The 19,707-nt window shown below is 43.1% G+C and overlaps 1 protein-coding gene across 8 annotated transcripts in view; it reads left to right on the forward strand.

The window, feature by feature from the left end:
• cep112 (centrosomal protein 112) overlaps positions 1 to 19,707 on the forward strand; it is a 103,232-nt gene that overhangs the window by 5,101 nt on the left and 78,424 nt on the right. For 5 of the 8 annotated variants that reach the window (XM_061699729.1, XM_061699732.1, XM_061699736.1 and 2 more), the window contains exons 5-9: positions 1,125 to 1,212; positions 5,009 to 5,077; positions 8,977 to 9,024; positions 9,098 to 9,172; positions 15,522 to 15,608. In XM_061699729.1, coding sequence (XP_061555713.1) covers positions 1,125 to 1,212; positions 5,009 to 5,077; positions 8,977 to 9,024; positions 9,098 to 9,172; positions 15,522 to 15,608 — 367 coding nt within the window. The remainder of the gene's footprint in view (positions 1 to 1,124; positions 1,213 to 5,008; positions 5,078 to 8,976; positions 9,025 to 9,097; positions 9,173 to 15,521; positions 15,609 to 19,707) is intronic. The other 3 variants (XM_061699731.1, XM_061699730.1, XM_061699735.1) reach the window with 3 other exon arrangements.

The following is a 19,707-nucleotide window of genomic DNA, read 5'->3' on the forward strand; positions in this document are numbered from 1 at the left end:
CCGCTTTAGAGCGCCTCGTTGTCAGCCATAAGTGTGCGCACGTTCAGCAGATGAAGATGGAAAAGGGGTGACTAAATAAAGAAGTCGTCGTGGCAGCTAGCGTGTTGACCGGCACTTTCGCGCTGTCGTGTCTGCTTTAGAGCGCCTCGTTGTCGCATGTGTAGAAAAAGCCTTATGACGATATTTTGGCGATGTATTGTAAACATTCAATTTTGGTAGGTTGTTATTTGTCCTTTGCAGCGACTGTAATTGATTTATTTCCCCTTTGCTTATTTAGATAAGCAAATGACAATTCCGCCATTTAAATCAAGTTTTCCTTTTTGTTGTTTTTCACCTTCTAGGATTTGCTTTATTTCTCCTGATACTAAAGATGCTCGAACCTTTTTTCTCCCAGCAATTTCTTTTTCCTAGCAATAACGTGCATCCACTTTCACAGAAATGATCGAAGTTTGTGTTTCCTTTACAGACTGATGGCCTTTTATTGTGTGCAGCCTAAGGCACACCTGTGCAATAATCATGGCATCTAATCAGCATCTTATGTGAGGGAGATCAACTATTTTGGCAAAGGAGAAGTGCTCATAACAGATTTGAGGACAATATTTGAGAGAAAGAGGGCTTTTTGTTGTGTTTACCTACTGTCCAAAAAGTTTGAGATCGTTCAGTTCAGCTCTTGAAAAATGGGAGCAAAACGAAACTGTATTTACATTTCCTCTGAATTTGAAGAATCTTTTTGCTTGCATACTTTTCACCCAATGTGTTCGTGTCTTTTGTCAGCCCGAAGTGAACCGAGCAACGGTGTTCTGTTGTGAGGGCGCGCGTGTGTGAACCTAATTAGGTTGTACGTTGCTTGTTTGAGCCACAATTGATGTGAAGAGGCTCTGATTGAGGTGTGTGACGTTGAAAACGCTGATGTATGGAAACGGGCTGATGTATAGCTGCGGTGTTTATCATCCAAATGGGATGAGATGCAAACCGCAAACTATGCAAGCAGTGCCAGATGTTGATGTGTATACAAAGCGAGGAGGCTGCCATTGCGCGTGCTTGAGCATAAACTGAAGCTTTATCTTTTGCTGTATTTCTAACCCTTTTGTATGACTTTGTCCCATGAACCCCCTCTTTTCCAGGGCCAGCCATTTGAATGAGGAGAAGACCCCACGAGGAGAGAGCGCCTCCAGCCCACGCAAGTCTTCACCCAGACATGAAGGCAGAGCGGTGAGTTCATTCAGTCTCTGGCATCATCATTCTATATTTGATCAGCATATATAGGATGCAGATTTATACGTCCCCGTGAGGCGTTTGTGGTGACACGTTGAATTATTCGTAGCAAACCCGCTGGTGCCATCTCAAATAGTCGCCGCAGTGATTGGCTTTCTTCTTTAATGTGGGCTGAGGGGGCATTTTGGAAAGTCCAGAGGTTTGTGTTTCCCACGAAGATCCAGGAAATTCCCTCCATGTATTCTGTGCAGACAAGAATAAATACAAATCTTTGACCTGAAAATGTTCCAACATTTACGTCATAATGTCAGGGGGGAATGTAAAAGCTCACAGGCTGGCATCCAAACGCCCTTCAAACTAGGACTGGGCGGCACGATAAATAGTTTGAGCATCGTCATCGCAATAATCACCTCGTAGGGTCCTGCGTATTGATATGCAGTCAATCAAGTGTAATATTAATAGGTGATCAGCAGAGGGACCTGGTTGGAAAAGCTAATAATATTAGCACCAATGTTACGGTAAATTATAACCTATCAAACAACAAACACGGAGCAGCCCAGAGTGTTTTATATATATTTTTTTGTATGAGAACTATTAATGAGGACACGCCTGAATTGTCTCTATCTGTCTTCAGAATGTGACCAATAGAATGCATGCCGTAACAGATAAAACTTGGGGGGGGGGGGGCATTATTGCAGGGTCAAACTTGAGGCGTACACAACGATGTGTTTTGCTAAAACTCAAATCGAAAAAACACTAATGCATAAGTTAAAACATACGTGTAAAATAAAAACAAATGAATAGTGTTGGGAATGTGCTAATGACTGGACAGTATAAATGGGCATGAAAAGAGAGGATTTTAACTTCATTTCTGGCTGGACTATTGCTCCATGAAAGTAGACTGATAAGCTTTGTGATTAGTAAAAATAAGCCATTTGCAAACATCTGCTTTTACTTTGGAAAACAAAGATCAACATTCTTGATGGACGTTACAGACCAAACCAGTAACTGAATTATAATCACTTTATGTTTGTGCATTTTCAGCACTGTTAATCTTGATAATGTCCTATTTTTGAATAAAGGGATTTTTTAAAATCCGATTCATCGATTAAACCTAAAAAATAATCTACAGCTTCATCGATTATTCAAATAATAGTTAGTTGCATATTTGTGTAAATAAATGATATACATGTATTTAACGTTTGCCGAAAGACACCAGCCATAAAGAAAAATCATTACAGTCATGTAATCAAACCGTAGTCATGCTCGTTAGCGTAGCATACGCAGAGGTCACGTGACGTTCCGCATATAGCGGATTGGCCGATCGGAAGACGAGATGCCAAAAACACGATTAGCACTGAGTGGACTTGACACTTTAAATGTCTTCCCGGAGTAGGAAAGTCAACTCATCGGTTCAACCTCCAGTATACATGCAACTACAAATTCCATTTTCACTAATGTCCTCTTTGATATAAATATTTCCATGAATCAAACCCAATCCCTACTTGAAGCATACATTTACAGTACAAGTCAACATTTAGCGATGACTTCTGCGAGGCACAATTTATTCGTTGAACTGGCGGCTGGCATGCTGCAAATAACCCAGTTTCAACATTCTGAGACACTGCAATGAGAAGTTTGCGCTATTTGTGTCTAAAGTGTCTAAAGCTTTTAATACCCTTTTAATCAGTATTAATCGGTCATTTCATCCTTAGGTATTCCATTCACTGATTCCTGGGCAACGCCCTGCAAGTCCACGTCTCTTCTTACCTTATCACTCTCTCTTTGTGTTATTAGATATTTCCTCCTCCTCAAAACTTGCCGCTTGAGTAAACTGTGCTTGTATCAACACGCACGCACACACGCACGCACACACACACACACACACACACACACACACACACCCCCCTCGAAGTTGAAATTATACAGTATAAAAGTAACAGCAGACTGTGGGAGCGGGAATGGTTTGCCATTTTAGCTGCATTATTCCCCTCTTGTGGAATTCCCGGCGTGACAGAAATTTCGCGGAACCGCCAAACATCTGGAGCGCCGAATGTGCGAGGGAGGAGCGTGACGGCGCGCACACGGTGGTGAGATGGGAGATAACGAAGGGAGGACAACACTCTTACTATTGGAGGGGAACACCTGTGTGTGGGACGCTGTGTGTTTAAGTTTTGAAAGAGGCGGATTTGGGGACATCTACCCCATGAATGAGAATAAGAAATGTGTGGAATTGATGGGGGAATATTAACGTCTTGTAGTAATTGAAACAAAATGTGCTAGGACTTCTCTGCTGCACGGCTGGTTGATACCCGGAGAGAAAAAAACGCAGGGAGCACATGCGACTTCCACACAGGAAGACTCGAGCCCCGAACCTCAGAAATGTGAGACAGACATGCTAACCACTAGTTCACCCTCCTGCCAAAATCTTTACATCAATAATCTGAAAAAACAACAACAACAATCGATCAGTTCATCTTTAATTTGACCAGTAGTCAATCAATTTACTGTAGATGGATGTCCTTTCCTGTAATACAAACCCAACCAATTTACAGTCACATACACACTAATCGATACATACAGTATTGGTATACTTTATTCATTCAGGAAATAACGTCAGGCGGAAACCTTGCATGTCCAAATGTGGTCAATTTCCTATTTTTCCACAAATCTAGTGATTTGCCGTTGGTCTGGTCCCCCACGCCGTCTGTTGTTCTCTGCATTATTGACCAACACAAAGTGTTGCAAGTCGCTTGAGAATAAATCTATTCACGCTCTGGGACACTTGAACTGTTTGAGACATGTTATAAAACTCCGCAGGAGCTGGGCGGCATTATGTCACCTCAAGTTTGAAAGTCTGTATGCTTTCGAGACAATAATGAGTGAAAAGAGTTACGTTAGATACATTTGGAGTAAGCCTATTTTGTTAAAAATAGTAATCTTAGTCAGCTCATTGTTTCATTTATTGCATCACTCTTTTGGGAAGATGATTTGCTTGTGTGAAGTTTTAAAGGCTATTTCTCTGGTCGGGCGTGTAAGCGTGAGCGCAGGTTATTTTTTTTTTTTAATTATTGACTGAAAAGTATTGCTTTTGGAGATTCCGCCTGACCGCGACGCTATATAAAATATGCATAACATATACACTCGTATTAAGATATATGGGCGAACCACCGAAGACACAAAAGCAAAACGAGCAGAATTGAGGAGGAATTAAAGGCGTACGAAGATTAAGATACCATACAGCGAGTCTTTATTATATTTGTACATAAGTTCAAATTTAAGCAGTACATTCAATTATAACATACTAAATATGTGGAACAATAATATGGGACAGCTATTAACGTACATAATATTGGTGGTATATTTCCATGGCATATTATCCAAGAAAACTTTCAAGAGGAATTAAAGACAAAAAAAAAAAAAAAACACACCAGCAAATGAAGCATTTATGCAGTGGCTTACATGCAGGCAAGATTATCCAGTGAAGTATGCTTCAGTCACATCTGGACAATGATAACGATATTGTGAATGTGGACTTTGGTAAATGTGGAACTGCCTTTTAGAAGCAACAAAGGGATGATGATGTTGAAAATTGAGGGCCGGGCATCATCTGTCTGCATTTTTGCCAAAAGGGTTTCTCTGCTGTCACGATAATCGACTTCTTCAGGCCGAACTGCCAATCAAAGCGCGGCCACGGAATGTTCTCAATTCCCTTGTTTTATTGCATCATCTGCATTTGATTCCCAATTTGTAGCCACCTGTTTTTTTCCGCCCCCCCTCCCCCACTCATCAGGGGGATGCGGGGCAGATGTCTCCCGATGACGGCGACCCGGAGGCACGACTCAACAGCTGGAACCTGGAGGTGCGTCCACAGGCTGCTCACAGCGCACGTGTAAATGTCACCCAGCGTGCAACGTATGTTCAGTGACGGCAACATCTCAACTTAGTAGGAATACGAGACAACTTGCTGAGTTGACTGTATTGTTTTGTTGTACCATAGATATGAAAAGTCAACGCACCTCTACTAGGTGTAAAAATGAGACCTAAAAATGAGTCGGCGAGAAGTATAAGGAAGTTATTAATAAGCAATTGTAAATGTGTGTATGCAATGTCCAATATGAAAGTGTTTAATTATGTCCTCTTATTTTGGATAGATTTCTATTGAATAGAATATTATACTGCTACTGCATACATTTAATTTACAGTATCTTTATATTTGGCAACTTTAAGCTCCTGCCACACTTTATGATGATCTGTTTTGTGGTTTTGTGTGAGCCGCTGCTATGAAAAAGTGGCAAAAAGAAGCCCTGTATACATAGAAATGTAAAGCAGTTATTTCCTACGAACGAAGGTGTTTTGGCATCACTATTTGGCAAACAGAGGGTGACTCTTGCTGTTCCGATTTGCCCAGTTTATTTAACAAACAAATGTACAATGGGCCTAGTTAATCAGTTAAATGCACAGCTGTGTCTAGATGTTAACTCGTAGTCAACACAAAGCTACTCGCATGAAGTCACTGACAGCCAAAGCCATCCGCGGTCCAAATATGCTTGACCAGATTGATTTGCTGCAAGTTATCAGTCAGAAGTGTCCCGCGGAATTTCTAAGGCGCTGTACGTATAGACCATCCTTTCCCAACCTTTATGGCGCCAAGGTACATATTTTCCCGAAGAAAAATCCAAAGGCACAACTAAAATGTCATATAATGATGATCTTGTCTCAATTTACTCGCAAATGTATTGACTGTTTGACTGTATCTTCTGCCATCTAGTGGAGGAGCATTTCATCCTTCTCCCTGTCACTATATGTCACTGGCATAGCTCGATGAACAAAAACATTATGAGTAAACCGCAATTTTCGGACCATCCATTTTCTGTAGCGCTTTCCCACATCAAACTGATTTGTTGGAGATCGCTGTTATAGACGACAATCAATAGTGAAAAACGTCGAGGAGGAACATGACAGATTTCGAGCACTTCTGGCAATTTAAAGGCGTGCACGCCCCTAAAGGTTTTGTGCGGGTATTCACTGAGGAGAAAGAAGGTTGTGCAATTGTTTCTCTCGGTCTCATTCATTTCACATTGTTGCGTCCAAGACCACCTTCTCTGCTGTTCTGGGTGGTGAGCGTGTGGCGGTGTAAACTCACCATCTGAGGCATATTTGCTTCTCTTATCCGCTCGGTCTGGAGTGCATGAGGCCAGAGCTCAATAAACACTCTTATTCCCCCATACTCTCGCTTTCTGCACCTGTATGACCCACGTTCACAATCCAAACTTTTTCTCTGCTGTACCATCCTTAAACCTGATCTCTCCTTCAGTACCGCACTCATCTCTGTTATCCATCAGGAGTTGTAAAGCCGTGGACACAGTGGAGCTCCTCTCTCCTCGTGTGTTGCGATGCTGATAACGGTTATTGCTTGGCTGCGCTCCCCCCGTGACCGCCTCCTCCAAATCAACAGATGTGTCTCAGCACATAAATGCACACAAGCCGACCCCTTCAAGTTTAGAGAAGTTTTATTGTAGTGGCTCCCTTCAAAGCGGCCTCTTGGTGTGGAATCGCGGCAGCGACGAGCCTGCACATGCTCTCGGACGGCTTCAGCTTTTGCTTCAGATGTTTTGAAGCTGCTCAAATTGGTTTCGTTATTTTACCTGAGCTGTAATGAAATTGGCTCGGTGCACGAATACTGAACACTTAAAGATTGCCCAAGACGGTTTTTGTTTTGTTTTGTTGTTCCTCTTTCAAAGATGAAAACATTTACTCAGCTTGTCCACCATCCCTTTCACATGTACTTTGGGAAAAAATAACATTATAGAATGAAACCCAACAACGGTAGAAAGTAAGGAAGGAACCGATAAGTCGACTAATCCACATTCAACTCTTGAAGTCGACTAATTAATAACTAAGGCGCCTGTAATAGATTTTTTCATGTAACGACTTATGGGTGAGCTGAATAATAGCGTTTGTTTTTTTTTTTTTTTTTACCTTAAATGGTAATCGCTAGCACACTAATGCTAATCGTGAATGCTAACCATTTAACAAAGGCTATTTTTTTGTCGTGCTTATACCATACACTCGATGCCAACATATGCGGTTTAAGGATAGAACTCCAGCCCGCAGGAATGAGTATAAAATTCATGTTTATAGTAGAAAAGTAAAACATATATATATTTTGTTCTTTTACTCTAATACTCGACGGAAATACCTATAGGATAATTGATCTAAAAAAGATTCGATCGTGACAACCCTAGATCCAACCCAACTAGAACACGCATGAGTCTCTGTGTGAATTTCAACATCCATTGACCTTGCAGTAAAAAAAAAAAAAAAAAAAAAAAAAGCAACAACAATGCTGACTGTTCAGCGTAAGTCCCTGCCACTTGGCCCTCCATTGTCTGTGGTCAGGCGGGAATACTGAGAGGTTATTCCGCGCTAAACTAGGAAGCCATCAATCACGGCGTGTTTGTTTGGCCGGCAAGCCAGGCCTTGTGATGTGGAGCCTTGTCGTTTTTTTCTGTGTTTGCAGCAGAGCCGTCCATCCGCATCAGGCTTCAGTGATGCCCTGCCAACTGGAAGGCTAGACGTTGCGCGTGTGCACTCTAACGTGTGTGGGCACAGGGGAAGGTGTGTCTGCGTAGCACACGGGCACACGGACAGGTGTAACACCGCTTTGCCAGAGGTGCACCGCAACATTTAGCCTACTTGTCTATCTTGGCCCGCGCTTGATTTCAAAGCTGCTATTTTAAAGGATGTTGCTTGATTCATCGCTTTAAGGATTCAAATTATAGCACCAGTGATTCCTCGCTGTACTGACTATATTTTTCTGCATTCTTAAAATGTGATTACAGTCAAGCTAGGCATCCATCATACAGTACATCAGAAAAAAGATCCAATTTAGCCCGTATTAGAATTAGGCAGATGATGCGTTCATCTATTTCCTGACGTCATCCCTCTGCAGAAGATGTAACAATTTTCCATCCCAAATCCGTCTATTCCTGTCCCCTTATCTTACATCCATTGTGGATTATCTTCCTGTGCCACTTGACAACGTCAGATGTTGTTTTACTTGCGTACTTTCCTCCCTTCTCCTTCTCCTCCTCCCGCTTCATCCTCACGTCGAGGAGATAAGCAAGGCAACTGTTTATTTGGCGCCACCGCTGTCAGTCATCTCCAAAGTCTGTTTGCAAGTGCAAGGCCGTGATCGACCCCTGCAGACACAGAAAAAGGCTTTATGGACGGAGTTCACAGGGATGTAAGTGGGTCATAAACAAATACAAAATGGTGTAAGGAAAATGGCGAAACAATGTTCTTTCCCTCCCTCCTCCAAGTCAAATGTGATGGATGATTTAATGCTACAGAATCACTTCAACTGTGACCTTTATTCTCTCTCATGTGGTTCGCGTTTGCTGTTTCTTGAACTCCGTGCTCGAATCAAAGAATGTCAGTTATTGGCAAGGACGTATACACATTAGCGTCCATCTGCAAGTAAACAGAGCGGAGATGGCTTACGGATTAGCGGTCCCGAGTGTTGACAAAAGACACGGCGAGAGCGGAAATAGAACCGCTCGCATACACAATGCCTGTTTTTCTAAACAGACAAGATTTGATGGAAGAGATTCCTGCCACAAGCGTTTGATGTGCCTCCCGCATTGTTTGTGACAAAGTGAGAGAGTCTGGAGGTTAGCCTCGTTGCGGTGAGGGTTTGTCTGGAGAGGAAGGTGATAACAAGATGACTAACATGAGTCTGTTTTTGTCCTGTTTCAGTTCGAGAACCCGAGGTACTTGCGAGAAAAAACTATGCCCCTGTCGCCGGTAAGTTGTCTCTTGTGGTCTGTGTGTTTCCCCTCCGTCGCCGCAATTCACTATTGCAGATTTGGTATTGTAGCTTTTCAAGTCCAGCCTGGTAAGGAACAGCGCCTTGACTGATGATGTGGACTTGCAGCTTTTGGAGAGCAAGGAGGTATGCACTAGAAAGACGCGTATTGCAAAGGACACAAGAGTTGCATCCATCCATTTTCCGTACCGCTTATCTTCACTCCGGTCGTGATGGCGTGACGGCGTCTATCCCAGCTGAATCTGGGCGAGAGGCGGGCTACACCCTGAACCGGTCGCCAGCCAGTCGCAGGGCATATAGAAACAAACAGCCGTTCGCACTCACATTCACACCTACGGCGAATTTAGAGTCTTCGATCAACCTACCACGCATGTTTTTGGGATGTGGGAGGAAAGCGGAGTACCCGGAGAAAAGCCACGCAGGCACGGGGAGAACATGCAAACTCCACACAGGCTGGGCCGGATTTGAACCCGCAACCTCACAACTGTGAGGCAGATGTGCTAACCGGTCGCCCACCGTGCCTGCCGGACACAAGAGATGATGATGATGATTATTATTATTACTACTATTATTATTATAGTTTTGTTTGCATTTTATGCCCAAAATATTGAACCATAGTTGAAAATTAGCATATTATTTTGGGAGAATTGGTCAAACTTGAATTTACTTTTTTTTTAATTACTTGTTTAGCGTCAAATAATAGATATGACAAATGATGGGCATTTGAATGGATTCATTGATCGGGCAGAATTCAGTCGGTTGTGTGGAACTGATTGTTGATCAATCGAGTCTAAACGGAACTATTTTTGTCATTGTGCAGGACAGTGCGTTAAAGTTGTACGGCTGCAGGATTTATATCTTGGTGATTTCTATGGCAACGATTACTTCTGGATACTTGTTTTTATAGAATTTTGTAGTTTTTACTCGGATTTTGACATTTTGTCAAATGTAATCATTTTGGACTTGGATCATATTGAATATTTGAATTATCATATCTTATATTGCAAGCGCTAGTCTTATCTACAACTGAGATACTGTCATCATCTTCAGTTTCATAGGTTGGATCCCGGTCAGTGTCATCTAAGTTGCCTGAAAGAAAAGAAACAAACTGGAATTAGAAAAAAAATCCATCAATCACATTTCACATAAGATGATAAATAACATTCACTTATGCCAACATACTGATGCACTGTCACCCAAGCTAAAGTACTGCATACTTTTGGATTCTTCTATTAACCCCTGTACCTCAATTTCTGGGATATATTTGAGGGAGCTGTAGCCTGGTTTCCAAGGGCGTGGCCGTCTCAGAAATGGGATTTGGCTCAGGGATTTGAATCAGGAAAAGAGCTGTGTGAAATTAAAAAAAAATACAACAACTCCACACTGTAACCAGGCTGTACCCAGCAGAGGTGCTGTTTATTCACGCTCAAAGGTTTTGGTGGTCAAAGGAAGCCCGACGTAAAATGAGCTACATCCACGCAGAACGCCAGGCAGCATTCTTCTGCTCAATACGACACCGGAATGGAAACCTCATTGAGGTCAAGGGCGAGCTGGCGCCTGTCCCAGCTGATTTTGGGCGAGAGGCAGGACACACCCTAGACTGGTCGTCTGCCGATCGCAGCAGTCGAGAATACCTTACTAGGATTTCAGAAACTCTTGAGTTTCACAAGCTACAGCTTGTGACCACGCGCGGTATTTTGCTACGCAATAGGCAGCAAATCTCACCTTAAGCATGTCGCCTTCGCTGTTGTTCCCGCAAAGAAAAAGAAGAAGAATCTTCAGCGTTGGATGTTGCTTCGCAATGACATCACTTCCCCTTAATCCGCCTGGTTTAGCTGAAAATTGACTCAAGCTTTAAACGTATACGCCATATGCCATTGAACTCACGGCGGCTTAATGAACATCTCAGCTTTCTCGCTCAAGTCGTCCTCATCCGTCCGACCGTGCCAGCAGCTGCATGCGCACAAATCTTCTCTTCTCTTCTTTTGCTTTGGAACAACGAGTGGCAGCTGAGAAATCTTGGCGTGAAGCCGCCTTTGCTTTGACTCACGTCGTGCGCTGTTTGAGGAGTTGAGGAAAATGTCTTCAAGTGCTCAGCGTTAAGTGAACGCCCCTTGAGTTGGAAATTCAATTAAATGGCGACGGATGGCTGAAGCTATTCTCTTGAGAGCCCGGTGATAATCTACTGATTAAAGCACCCCCGTCATCCGCGGGCGTATCCCGAAAACGAGAGCCGCTTGCTACCTGACCACGCGCGTTGCTGTCAAGCCGTCGCTCTTTAAAGGTCACGAGTCCCCGACTGGGGATCAGAAGCCTTTTCGCTTCCCGATGCCGTCGTGATGCGATCTCCCTAATCGACGGATCTTCTGGGACGGAGCTTCAGCTCAAGCCTGTGATTTCGATGAATTTCTTTTAATGGGGATAAAGAAAGAAAGAGAGAAAAAAAAAAAAAAAAAAAGCCGAGTAAGAGATGATTTTATAAGAGGACCATTTCTCAATTCAACTTCGTTGATAGAACACTTTAAAAAAAACAACAACCGCAGCTGCAAGAAAAAGTAGAAGAAAAATACAATATTTCAAATAGTTTGAGGGTGTGCGTGATGTCACTCACTATGGCTACAAGCTGAAGTTTGAATGTAAACAAATAATCAGTTTGTCTTCAAAAAGGCACCTTACAGTGTGAATGGAAACACGAGCGTGAGGCTAAGATAGATCCGCACATACTGGAAACTCACACTGGCCATCTAGTTGGCTTCTTCCGGGACGGGAGCTTGGAGTTGACCCGCGAATTTGCTGACTTCTCGTTCGTATCAGAGGTGAAACGGTTCATGATACCATATATAAAAATGATCTTTGTAATATACTGCTGAGCAAGTGGTGAGTCTGGCTGTGGGGTCTCCTCCAGAGCCCAGAGTTAGGAAAATAAGCAAGGACCCGGAAAGACAAAAGACTGCATTTGCAGTCTTGAAGGCAGTAATTCCCAGTTTATGTGCTGCATGGACACATCACAACTTCACCGAGCAATCAAGTAAGCGTCGCTTACCGGAAGCAAATCTGCATCCAGAAAAACTCAGTGCAGCTCTGCTTACCTTTTAGCTGTGCCACGATGACATGTTAACGCACCCGCGGGGATGAGGGTCTTTCTCCATGATACTATTTCAGACTTTAGCCTCGAAAGTGGCTCTGGATCTTCGCACAGCCTAGCCGATCATGATATGGGCGGAGAAACTTGGTGTGGGGGTGGTTATTATGTACATTAGCCCCACTGTTGTGTACAAGTGTGGCGGAAGCGCAGAACAGCTCACTCGCAGACAAAATTTCATTGGTTGTTTAATGTCACACTTAATGCGTGGGAGAGAGAGAGATCCAAGTACTTGTATATAATTGATTCAAGTCCATGTTCCTTCAAATATCCCCTTTAACATTGCGTTTATCATCACCGTTCATCATTATTGTTGTTGAACAATTTTATAGGACAATTGCAGTGCTCTTCAAACTAATTAGGTCGGATTACTTCCTCATCCTTTGACGGAAAGTCGTTTTAGGCAGTAGGCTGTACAGTAACAAGCAATAAATACCAAAACCATCGCCTTGCGATACTTAATACCGATAACATAAAATACTCGATGATCAAAGATTTAAACGCAGTGACTATTCAGTGTAAGCGTTTGGACAAACTCCACTGAATGAGAACTGTTGCCAGACGGCATCCGGCTGCTTGCCAGTCGACGGCAGAATGCCGCACCCAGACTATCCTTGAGCGTCTGTGTTTACAAAGGACGCGAGAACATTGTACGTCTCAGACAAGACAAAAGGAGATGCACAAAAGCAACCTTGCTTTTGAAGGCTGAACACTTTGCAGGCGTTTTGCGAGCCCCCCCCCCCCCTTGACCCTGCGCTGGTTTGGAGGGCAACTGTTTTCCATCTTCGCCTCACGTTGCCTCTCCCGTACACACACTCCCGCACACCATCGCCTGCTTTCAAGAAAAGATGGCATCTTACGTCTTGCGAGCTATGACTCTGAAGAAGAGAGAGCGGTGCGAAAAAAGCAGCACCACCCAGACGCGCTGATTGATGGCGTCTCTGAAGCCTTAGGTGTACGACATTCCTCCTCCTCCCTCCTTCACTGACGCCTTTTATAAACAAGTTTGCAACGCTTCTCATCTAGTTTGACAAACTTTCTCAAAAGCGCATTTGAAGAGAGGCTGCGAAAGTGACACCTCCACATGTGCCTTTTTTTTCCCCCCCCCCCACATCCCATCCATTTTTTGTGCGCCTGCAGAATCAGGTCTGCGCTATCTCTCCTGCTTTTCGATCACCGCCATCTTGCTATCTCCCTCTCGTTCTTGCCTGTCCTTTGCAGTTTTTCCCCCCTTTTGTACTCTGACAGCGCTCTTGTGGTCCTTTCGCTTGCACCAACAAATGGTGGCGAATCCACAAAAAAGAAGGCAGATGACTAAATAGAACATCCTCAAGGGTACACTTTTCAGAATGGAGTGTCGTCTAAGTGCATTAATGATGAATGCACATCTCACAACCTTATTTTTATACTCATGATAGCTTGATACTTTATCAAGCCCTGGGGGAAATTACATCCTGATCGTGGCTATTATTAATGACAATGGAACCTCAGTTTTCACATGCTATAGTTATCGTATGATTCAGTTTTCAACAATTGTTTTAATCCAAATTTTGTCCTGGTTTTTGTCCTCCCAAAAAGAAACGCCGCGTGACTCGACCATTCATGTCTCGGGATCGATGCGCGTTCATCTGAAGCATTTTGTCAATTGTGTATGAAGGGTTCAACGGCGGGCACGCCGTGTTCCACGACGCAACACATCCTGTCATGAGTCGGATCTTCAATATCACAGCATGCGGAAGAGCAACACAATTTCACCACACGTTCTTGAGCCACGTGGTGGCTTACTTAACAGTTACACTCAATAACAAGCACAAACTAGTTTGAGTGTGACTGTGAAATAAGCCACCATAGGGCCCAATAAAGGGTGGGGAAAGTGCTATTATACTGTCTTGCTTTGACTTTTGACCACCTGATTTATATATTTACATTTTTTTACAGGAAGTTATGTCTATTTTAAGTACAGTGGAGCCCCGCGTAGTCGCCACCCGCGGATTCACCTATTTAGCTGCGGATGTTCGCTCTTCGCGGTCTGGCCTCGCCCCTATCCCTTGCGAATAGCGGTGGTCTACTGTATTCTGTTACTTGACTGTGCTGGAAGCATTGTGTTGGCAGTTTACTTTAAGACAATGAAACACACGCACGCACGCACTCAAAGGCCTTCCAGTTGTCACTCTGCCCCGGGGATGATGAACACACCGGGACCAGCCGGTGACCAAACATGAGTCGCCACATCAAACCGACTGGCGCCTTTCCTTCCATTGAAGCTTCCCTTTGTCTTTGGAAGGAGAAACACATTGTGTCAATTTCCAGCTTAAAAGAGTAGAGAAAATACGTCACGTTCCAAGCAGGATGACATAGTAATCAACCAAATAAAACAACAGTATTAGCAGTTGGCACTCATGAATGCTGCTTGAAATAACGTGGCCATTGAGAAAGAGCCTAGCAAACATAATTGTTTATACTTACTTAGAAAAGTGTTCAAGAATAACCTTGAACCATGAGTAAAAAAAAATATTATCTGAATGCATGTAGCAGCCTTTTCTTGTTAATTCCCATTAGAATTATGAAAGTATTTTAAAAACTCCCAATGACCCATTATTGATTAGCAGTAGCTACAATTGAATCCTATCTGGCTCCAACTGTATTGCAGTGATGAGCATTAATGTGAACATTGGGGGCGTAAGTTTCCCTTTATGAATGAAATTATGGATTTTATTGCATGTCATTGCAAATATTAAATGGGCTGTATTTATATTGTGCACAAAGGTTCATGAACTTTTTTGTCATCATATTTTTACCAATAAATAGCTAAAAAGGCATCGGTTTTGGTATGCAACATAGCATGACCTGCTTGTCACTTGTTTCACCACAAAGCAATGGGAATTTAGTCCAACACACTGTAGATGATACTGAACTTTTCGACAATATTGTTCATGCCTCCCCGATATTCATTTTGCTCTGATTGTAAATGAACAATTGATTACAAACATTTGCGCACCTGAACACGCATGAGTCTTACACATTTCTGAAGCTATGCGTGATTTTTTTCATTTATATTTTTTTAATTGCATGTTAATGTGTGCCATTTCATCATTGGGAGCGAGACGGAGCAAATGTGTAACTTCTTTCATTTGGAATCATGTTATCTTTGTCATCCTGTCACTCAGTGTGATGATATGATATGAAGATGTTCGGGTAAAATGTGTTGTTTATTTTGATGCTCGACAAAAACGCTATTTCACCCATTATGCAGATTCTTTTGCTTAGCGCGACTTCTTATGCAAGTAAGAAATGAATGTGATTTCGCTTTTCTCGCCGGTTCCTTGTTTGCAGGTAGACATGAGGGTGAAAGTTTTAGAGTCCAAGCATCAGGAGGAGAAACTAAAACAGCAGCAGAAACACGATGCAGATGTCGACAAAGTAAGAACCCAACATTAAAGAAGTCAAATGCCTTTTTTTTTTCACAACTGAGAACAGTTCCCTATGCGTGACATGCTTTTGTTAAAGGATACGAATAGTACACTTTACACACCGTAAAACTGACTATTTTGCTCATCAGCAAAAACCTCGTTTTGTAGCGAATAATATTACTTCGTACAAGTTAACCCTTATTTAAACGTAACTTTCGAATGGAAAACTGTTTGTTATTCCTTGACCAATTGCATACATGTCACAATACCGTAGTAAGCAATCCTTTGTATGCGCCTATAGCAAATTCAAACATGGAGAAAATGTAAAGGCAAAACACGACTTACTTGTGTGACAGTGAATTAATGACTTAAGCGCGAGTCAGTTGGTGCGCAGGCATGACGAATCCGACCCGCGCCGCTGAAATATGCGGGGCGCAACATCACGCGGCTCGAGCGGTTTCATTAAGTGGCCGAACTGCACGTCTTCGACCACAGAAGGCGGCTGGGAATCTTTAGCGCTGCTCGGGTTTTGTTCATTTGTTTCTCTAAAGTGCTACGGTTGGTGTGTTGAAAAGCGTTCCCAATATAGACGCTTGTTGTTTAGCTGGCGTTCACTTTTCGAGTCACTTCTCTGTCGTTTGTTACGGCAGCATACGACCACGGGAAGCTTGGTCATGTTGCTTGTGTATACTTTATATAGTACGACACGTTCCACGTCACGCTTGCGGACAGTAACATTTCTGTCAGGTTTTTCGCTCTCTTGTCGTAGTATTCAACGGTTAATCCACATTGGAGATTTGAATGAAGATGGGGTGCTTCAAATTTGAGTAAAACCAAATTGCGAGTGGTTTTACGTTTTGCCGTGTCCGTGAGCTGCACTTTGAAGCCGGATACAATTACAAGCTGTGAGTGTGTGAACGCGCAACAGACGCGCACACACGCAGCGTCAATGCAAAGTGAATGGCGGAACTCAAAAACCGCCATCCGGAAGAATGTATTGTCCCGGGCAGAGCGTACCGAACCCTACGTGTCCCATCATGTGACGACGAAGAACAAAAACTGCTCTATTTTTCATTCATTTGAAAGCGGTTAGACTTCGGGTGTATTATTTGAACCCTTCTAAATTACCCTCCTTTTTGGGTCAGCTTTCAACTACTCACAGTGGATTTCTTTCCACATAAAATGTTGCTTGGGGACTAATTGAGTTAAGATATAACCCAGTTTTGATCAATTGTCATCTTTTCCAGTGGTTGCCATATCTTTAGGGTTGCCAACTTGAATGCTCTTGACATCTAACTGCATTATAACACCCACGATGGTCTCTTATCCCCACTTGGTGGCTAATGAAAAGGAAAGGACTCGCTCCTTTCCTCTCCTTCCAGCCTGCAAACAATCTTCTCTTCAAAGCGTCGGAGACGGTGTACTCCGCACCGGGCGCCCGTGCTGCAGAACGAGCACCTGGTATCTGTCACGTCCACGGCACGACTTTCCTTTGCTGTGACAGAAGCTTTTAATAAAACGGCAAAGAGAGAGGGGGAGAGAAAAAAAAAAAATCTCTCCTCGCTTTAAGATGCCCGTTGCTTTGTGCTTGACGAGACGGAATGACAGCTAGCATCTCCCTCCCACCCTTTAATTAAACACAGATGGTGAGTTATGTCTAATTTCATTTCCTCTGAATCCGACTCTGTATTCCATCTAATGGCTTCAAAGAGAAGGGGCGCGCTCGTGACGAGCCTCATGGAAGGTTTCATTTTAATTAGGACCGTTTCAATAACGTAAAGGGCGATGAAGGGCTGGACATTGTCCTCCTCCCTTTTTATAAATGAAGAAAGGCCAGACTGTTGTTCAATCATGTTAAAAAAAAAAAAGTAGTGTACAGTAAGCCCCCGGTAGATTGCAGTTCAGGCTTCGCGGTCATTTTTTAAACCATTTTCATTTTTGAAATATTTTTTCTTTACCAGGTAAGGCAATTGATAATAGTCTCTGCGGGATGCAAACACATTTAAAAAAAAATAAATAAAAATAATCTAGTTCTGTGGGTATTTCCATATCGCGGATCGGGGGTCTGGAACGTAACCCCAGCGATGGAGGGGGACTTACTGTATGCATATAACTGGTAGCTTAAAGTAACAAGACGAACAGAAGTTGTTTTGAGTTCTACCAAAAGGAAACGATTTAAAATGAATTTGAGTCCACTTTTTCTAACCGACGTCATTGCAGGATGGCGAGTGTTGCTGACAAACGTCTCTCGTGCAAAACTACTATTTGTCAAGAAGGACGACAAAAAGCGCTCCTCCGATCCATGCGTTCTTGTCGTACTTATTTCAATCAGGTTGTCGCCCACACCGCAAATGACTTTATCGCGGACCTTTTCTCCCGAGTTCATTTCTCCCCCACGCAAGAAGACGATTTTGCTCCAACTGTGTCCAGACCGGAGCACGAGGATGAGGTATGAAAAGGAATAACGAGGCCAAAATTGCCACCCTAAAAGCCGCCATTTCCCAGCGTCCCGTGCACTCTCCCTGCCACTGTGTCATCACATTTCTTCATGGACTCCTCAAAAATACATTTCCACTGGCTTGGTGAAATGGGGGTGAAAAATGGGGTATTCCTAAATGTGTTATGAACTTTGTTCCAGCCACTCCCTCTTCCTTTCATCACGCGTCCATTTTCCAGCAAACACAATGACAGGGTTAGCTGCTAAGTGTGCTGCTGTAGAAAAATAAATGATGGTGGAAAAAAAAGACTGCACTATTGGCTTTGGAAAAACAGTCTCGTCTAATTATGTGTTAATGATTAAATAGGAAATCCGTATTAAAGAAAAATGGTGTCGTATTATACGGTATTTACCCATAATGCTTTGGAAGCCAGAAAGCTTGCTGTGCTTTTGATAGTCTGCCACACACAATTGGCAGCATCAGTCGCGTACATGCCGTTAGCGCGTCGCACCTCAGCACAGGTGCTGCGTTCAGGGGCCATTTTGCTCATTTAGTGGACGTGCGACATCCTAAGAAAGTGCTGTGCGTATGGAACGAGAAGCCGTTTCCCATCACACGGACAATAATAAGGCCTGAGTCCCGCCGCCCATTTCTGTGCCAGCATGACAGTTACCCGGGCACAAAACAACCCCCACGCAGGCATGTTTGCTCGACTTTGGTGCAGAACTGTATGGAACACCATCGGAGCCCTTTCGAATCTAATAGAACAAATATTGTCAAGTGTCCGCAGATCTTGAAAACATATGAAATTACATTTTCCGAAATAAATGTTCAACAGTCCTAAACATGCCACATTTTCATCTGAAGCGTGGCGCGTGCATTCCGATAATTGGCTGTATTCGAGCCTTTCGCCCTCATTCCGATCAAAGTCAGCAAAGACGTGATCTCGTACTTCTGTGAAAGTTGAACCTCCGCAATATTTCCAATTGCAAATCTTTGCATGCGGTCTCCACCGAGTTGTGCCGAGCCTCGGACTGCGTGATTGTGATGTGGAACGTAACCGCGGGCGACTTGAAGCTCCCGCTGTTGCCGGCCGGACACAAATAGAGGAGCAATTTTGCCCTTTTTTTTTTTTCCCCTTGTCATGACATGTATATGGGGTATGTCACGTTTTCAAAAATCCGTTGCAATGTTACAAGTCAGTATGTGTGTACCCAGCTTAGGTTAAGCGAGAGCAATGTATAACACCAAAAGGTTCTACTAAATAGAGTAACAACTGTCATACAAATCTGCAATATAGCAGGACAGCGAAGCAAAAGAAGCGTGATATCGCATTGGATTACTGTATCTGTCTTTCGTGATGATAAATTGCAGGGACTCATTGTTCCAGGGCTGGGTCTCGTGTCCAATCATGTGCATTCTTGGACTCGCATAGTTTCAAGTGTAAAATGATCTATGGATATGCAAAATGTATTGAACCCGATAGACTAAAAAATATTGGAATAGTTGTTCAAAGATTGTTTTATGATCTTCAGCCCATCCTCACCCATTCTTTTTCCTTTTCATTTAGTAAAGGAGAGATCTTCAATTTCATCGAGGTGACCTTAAAAAATGTCTTCAATTTGGCTTCCTTCCACCTGCAGATACCCTTGAGAGCGCAACATGAACATG

Source organism: Phycodurus eques, chromosome 16, assembly GCF_024500275.1.
Source record: "Phycodurus eques isolate BA_2022a chromosome 16, UOR_Pequ_1.1, whole genome shotgun sequence".
Taxonomy (NCBI): Eukaryota; Metazoa; Chordata; class Actinopteri; order Syngnathiformes; family Syngnathidae; genus Phycodurus; species Phycodurus eques.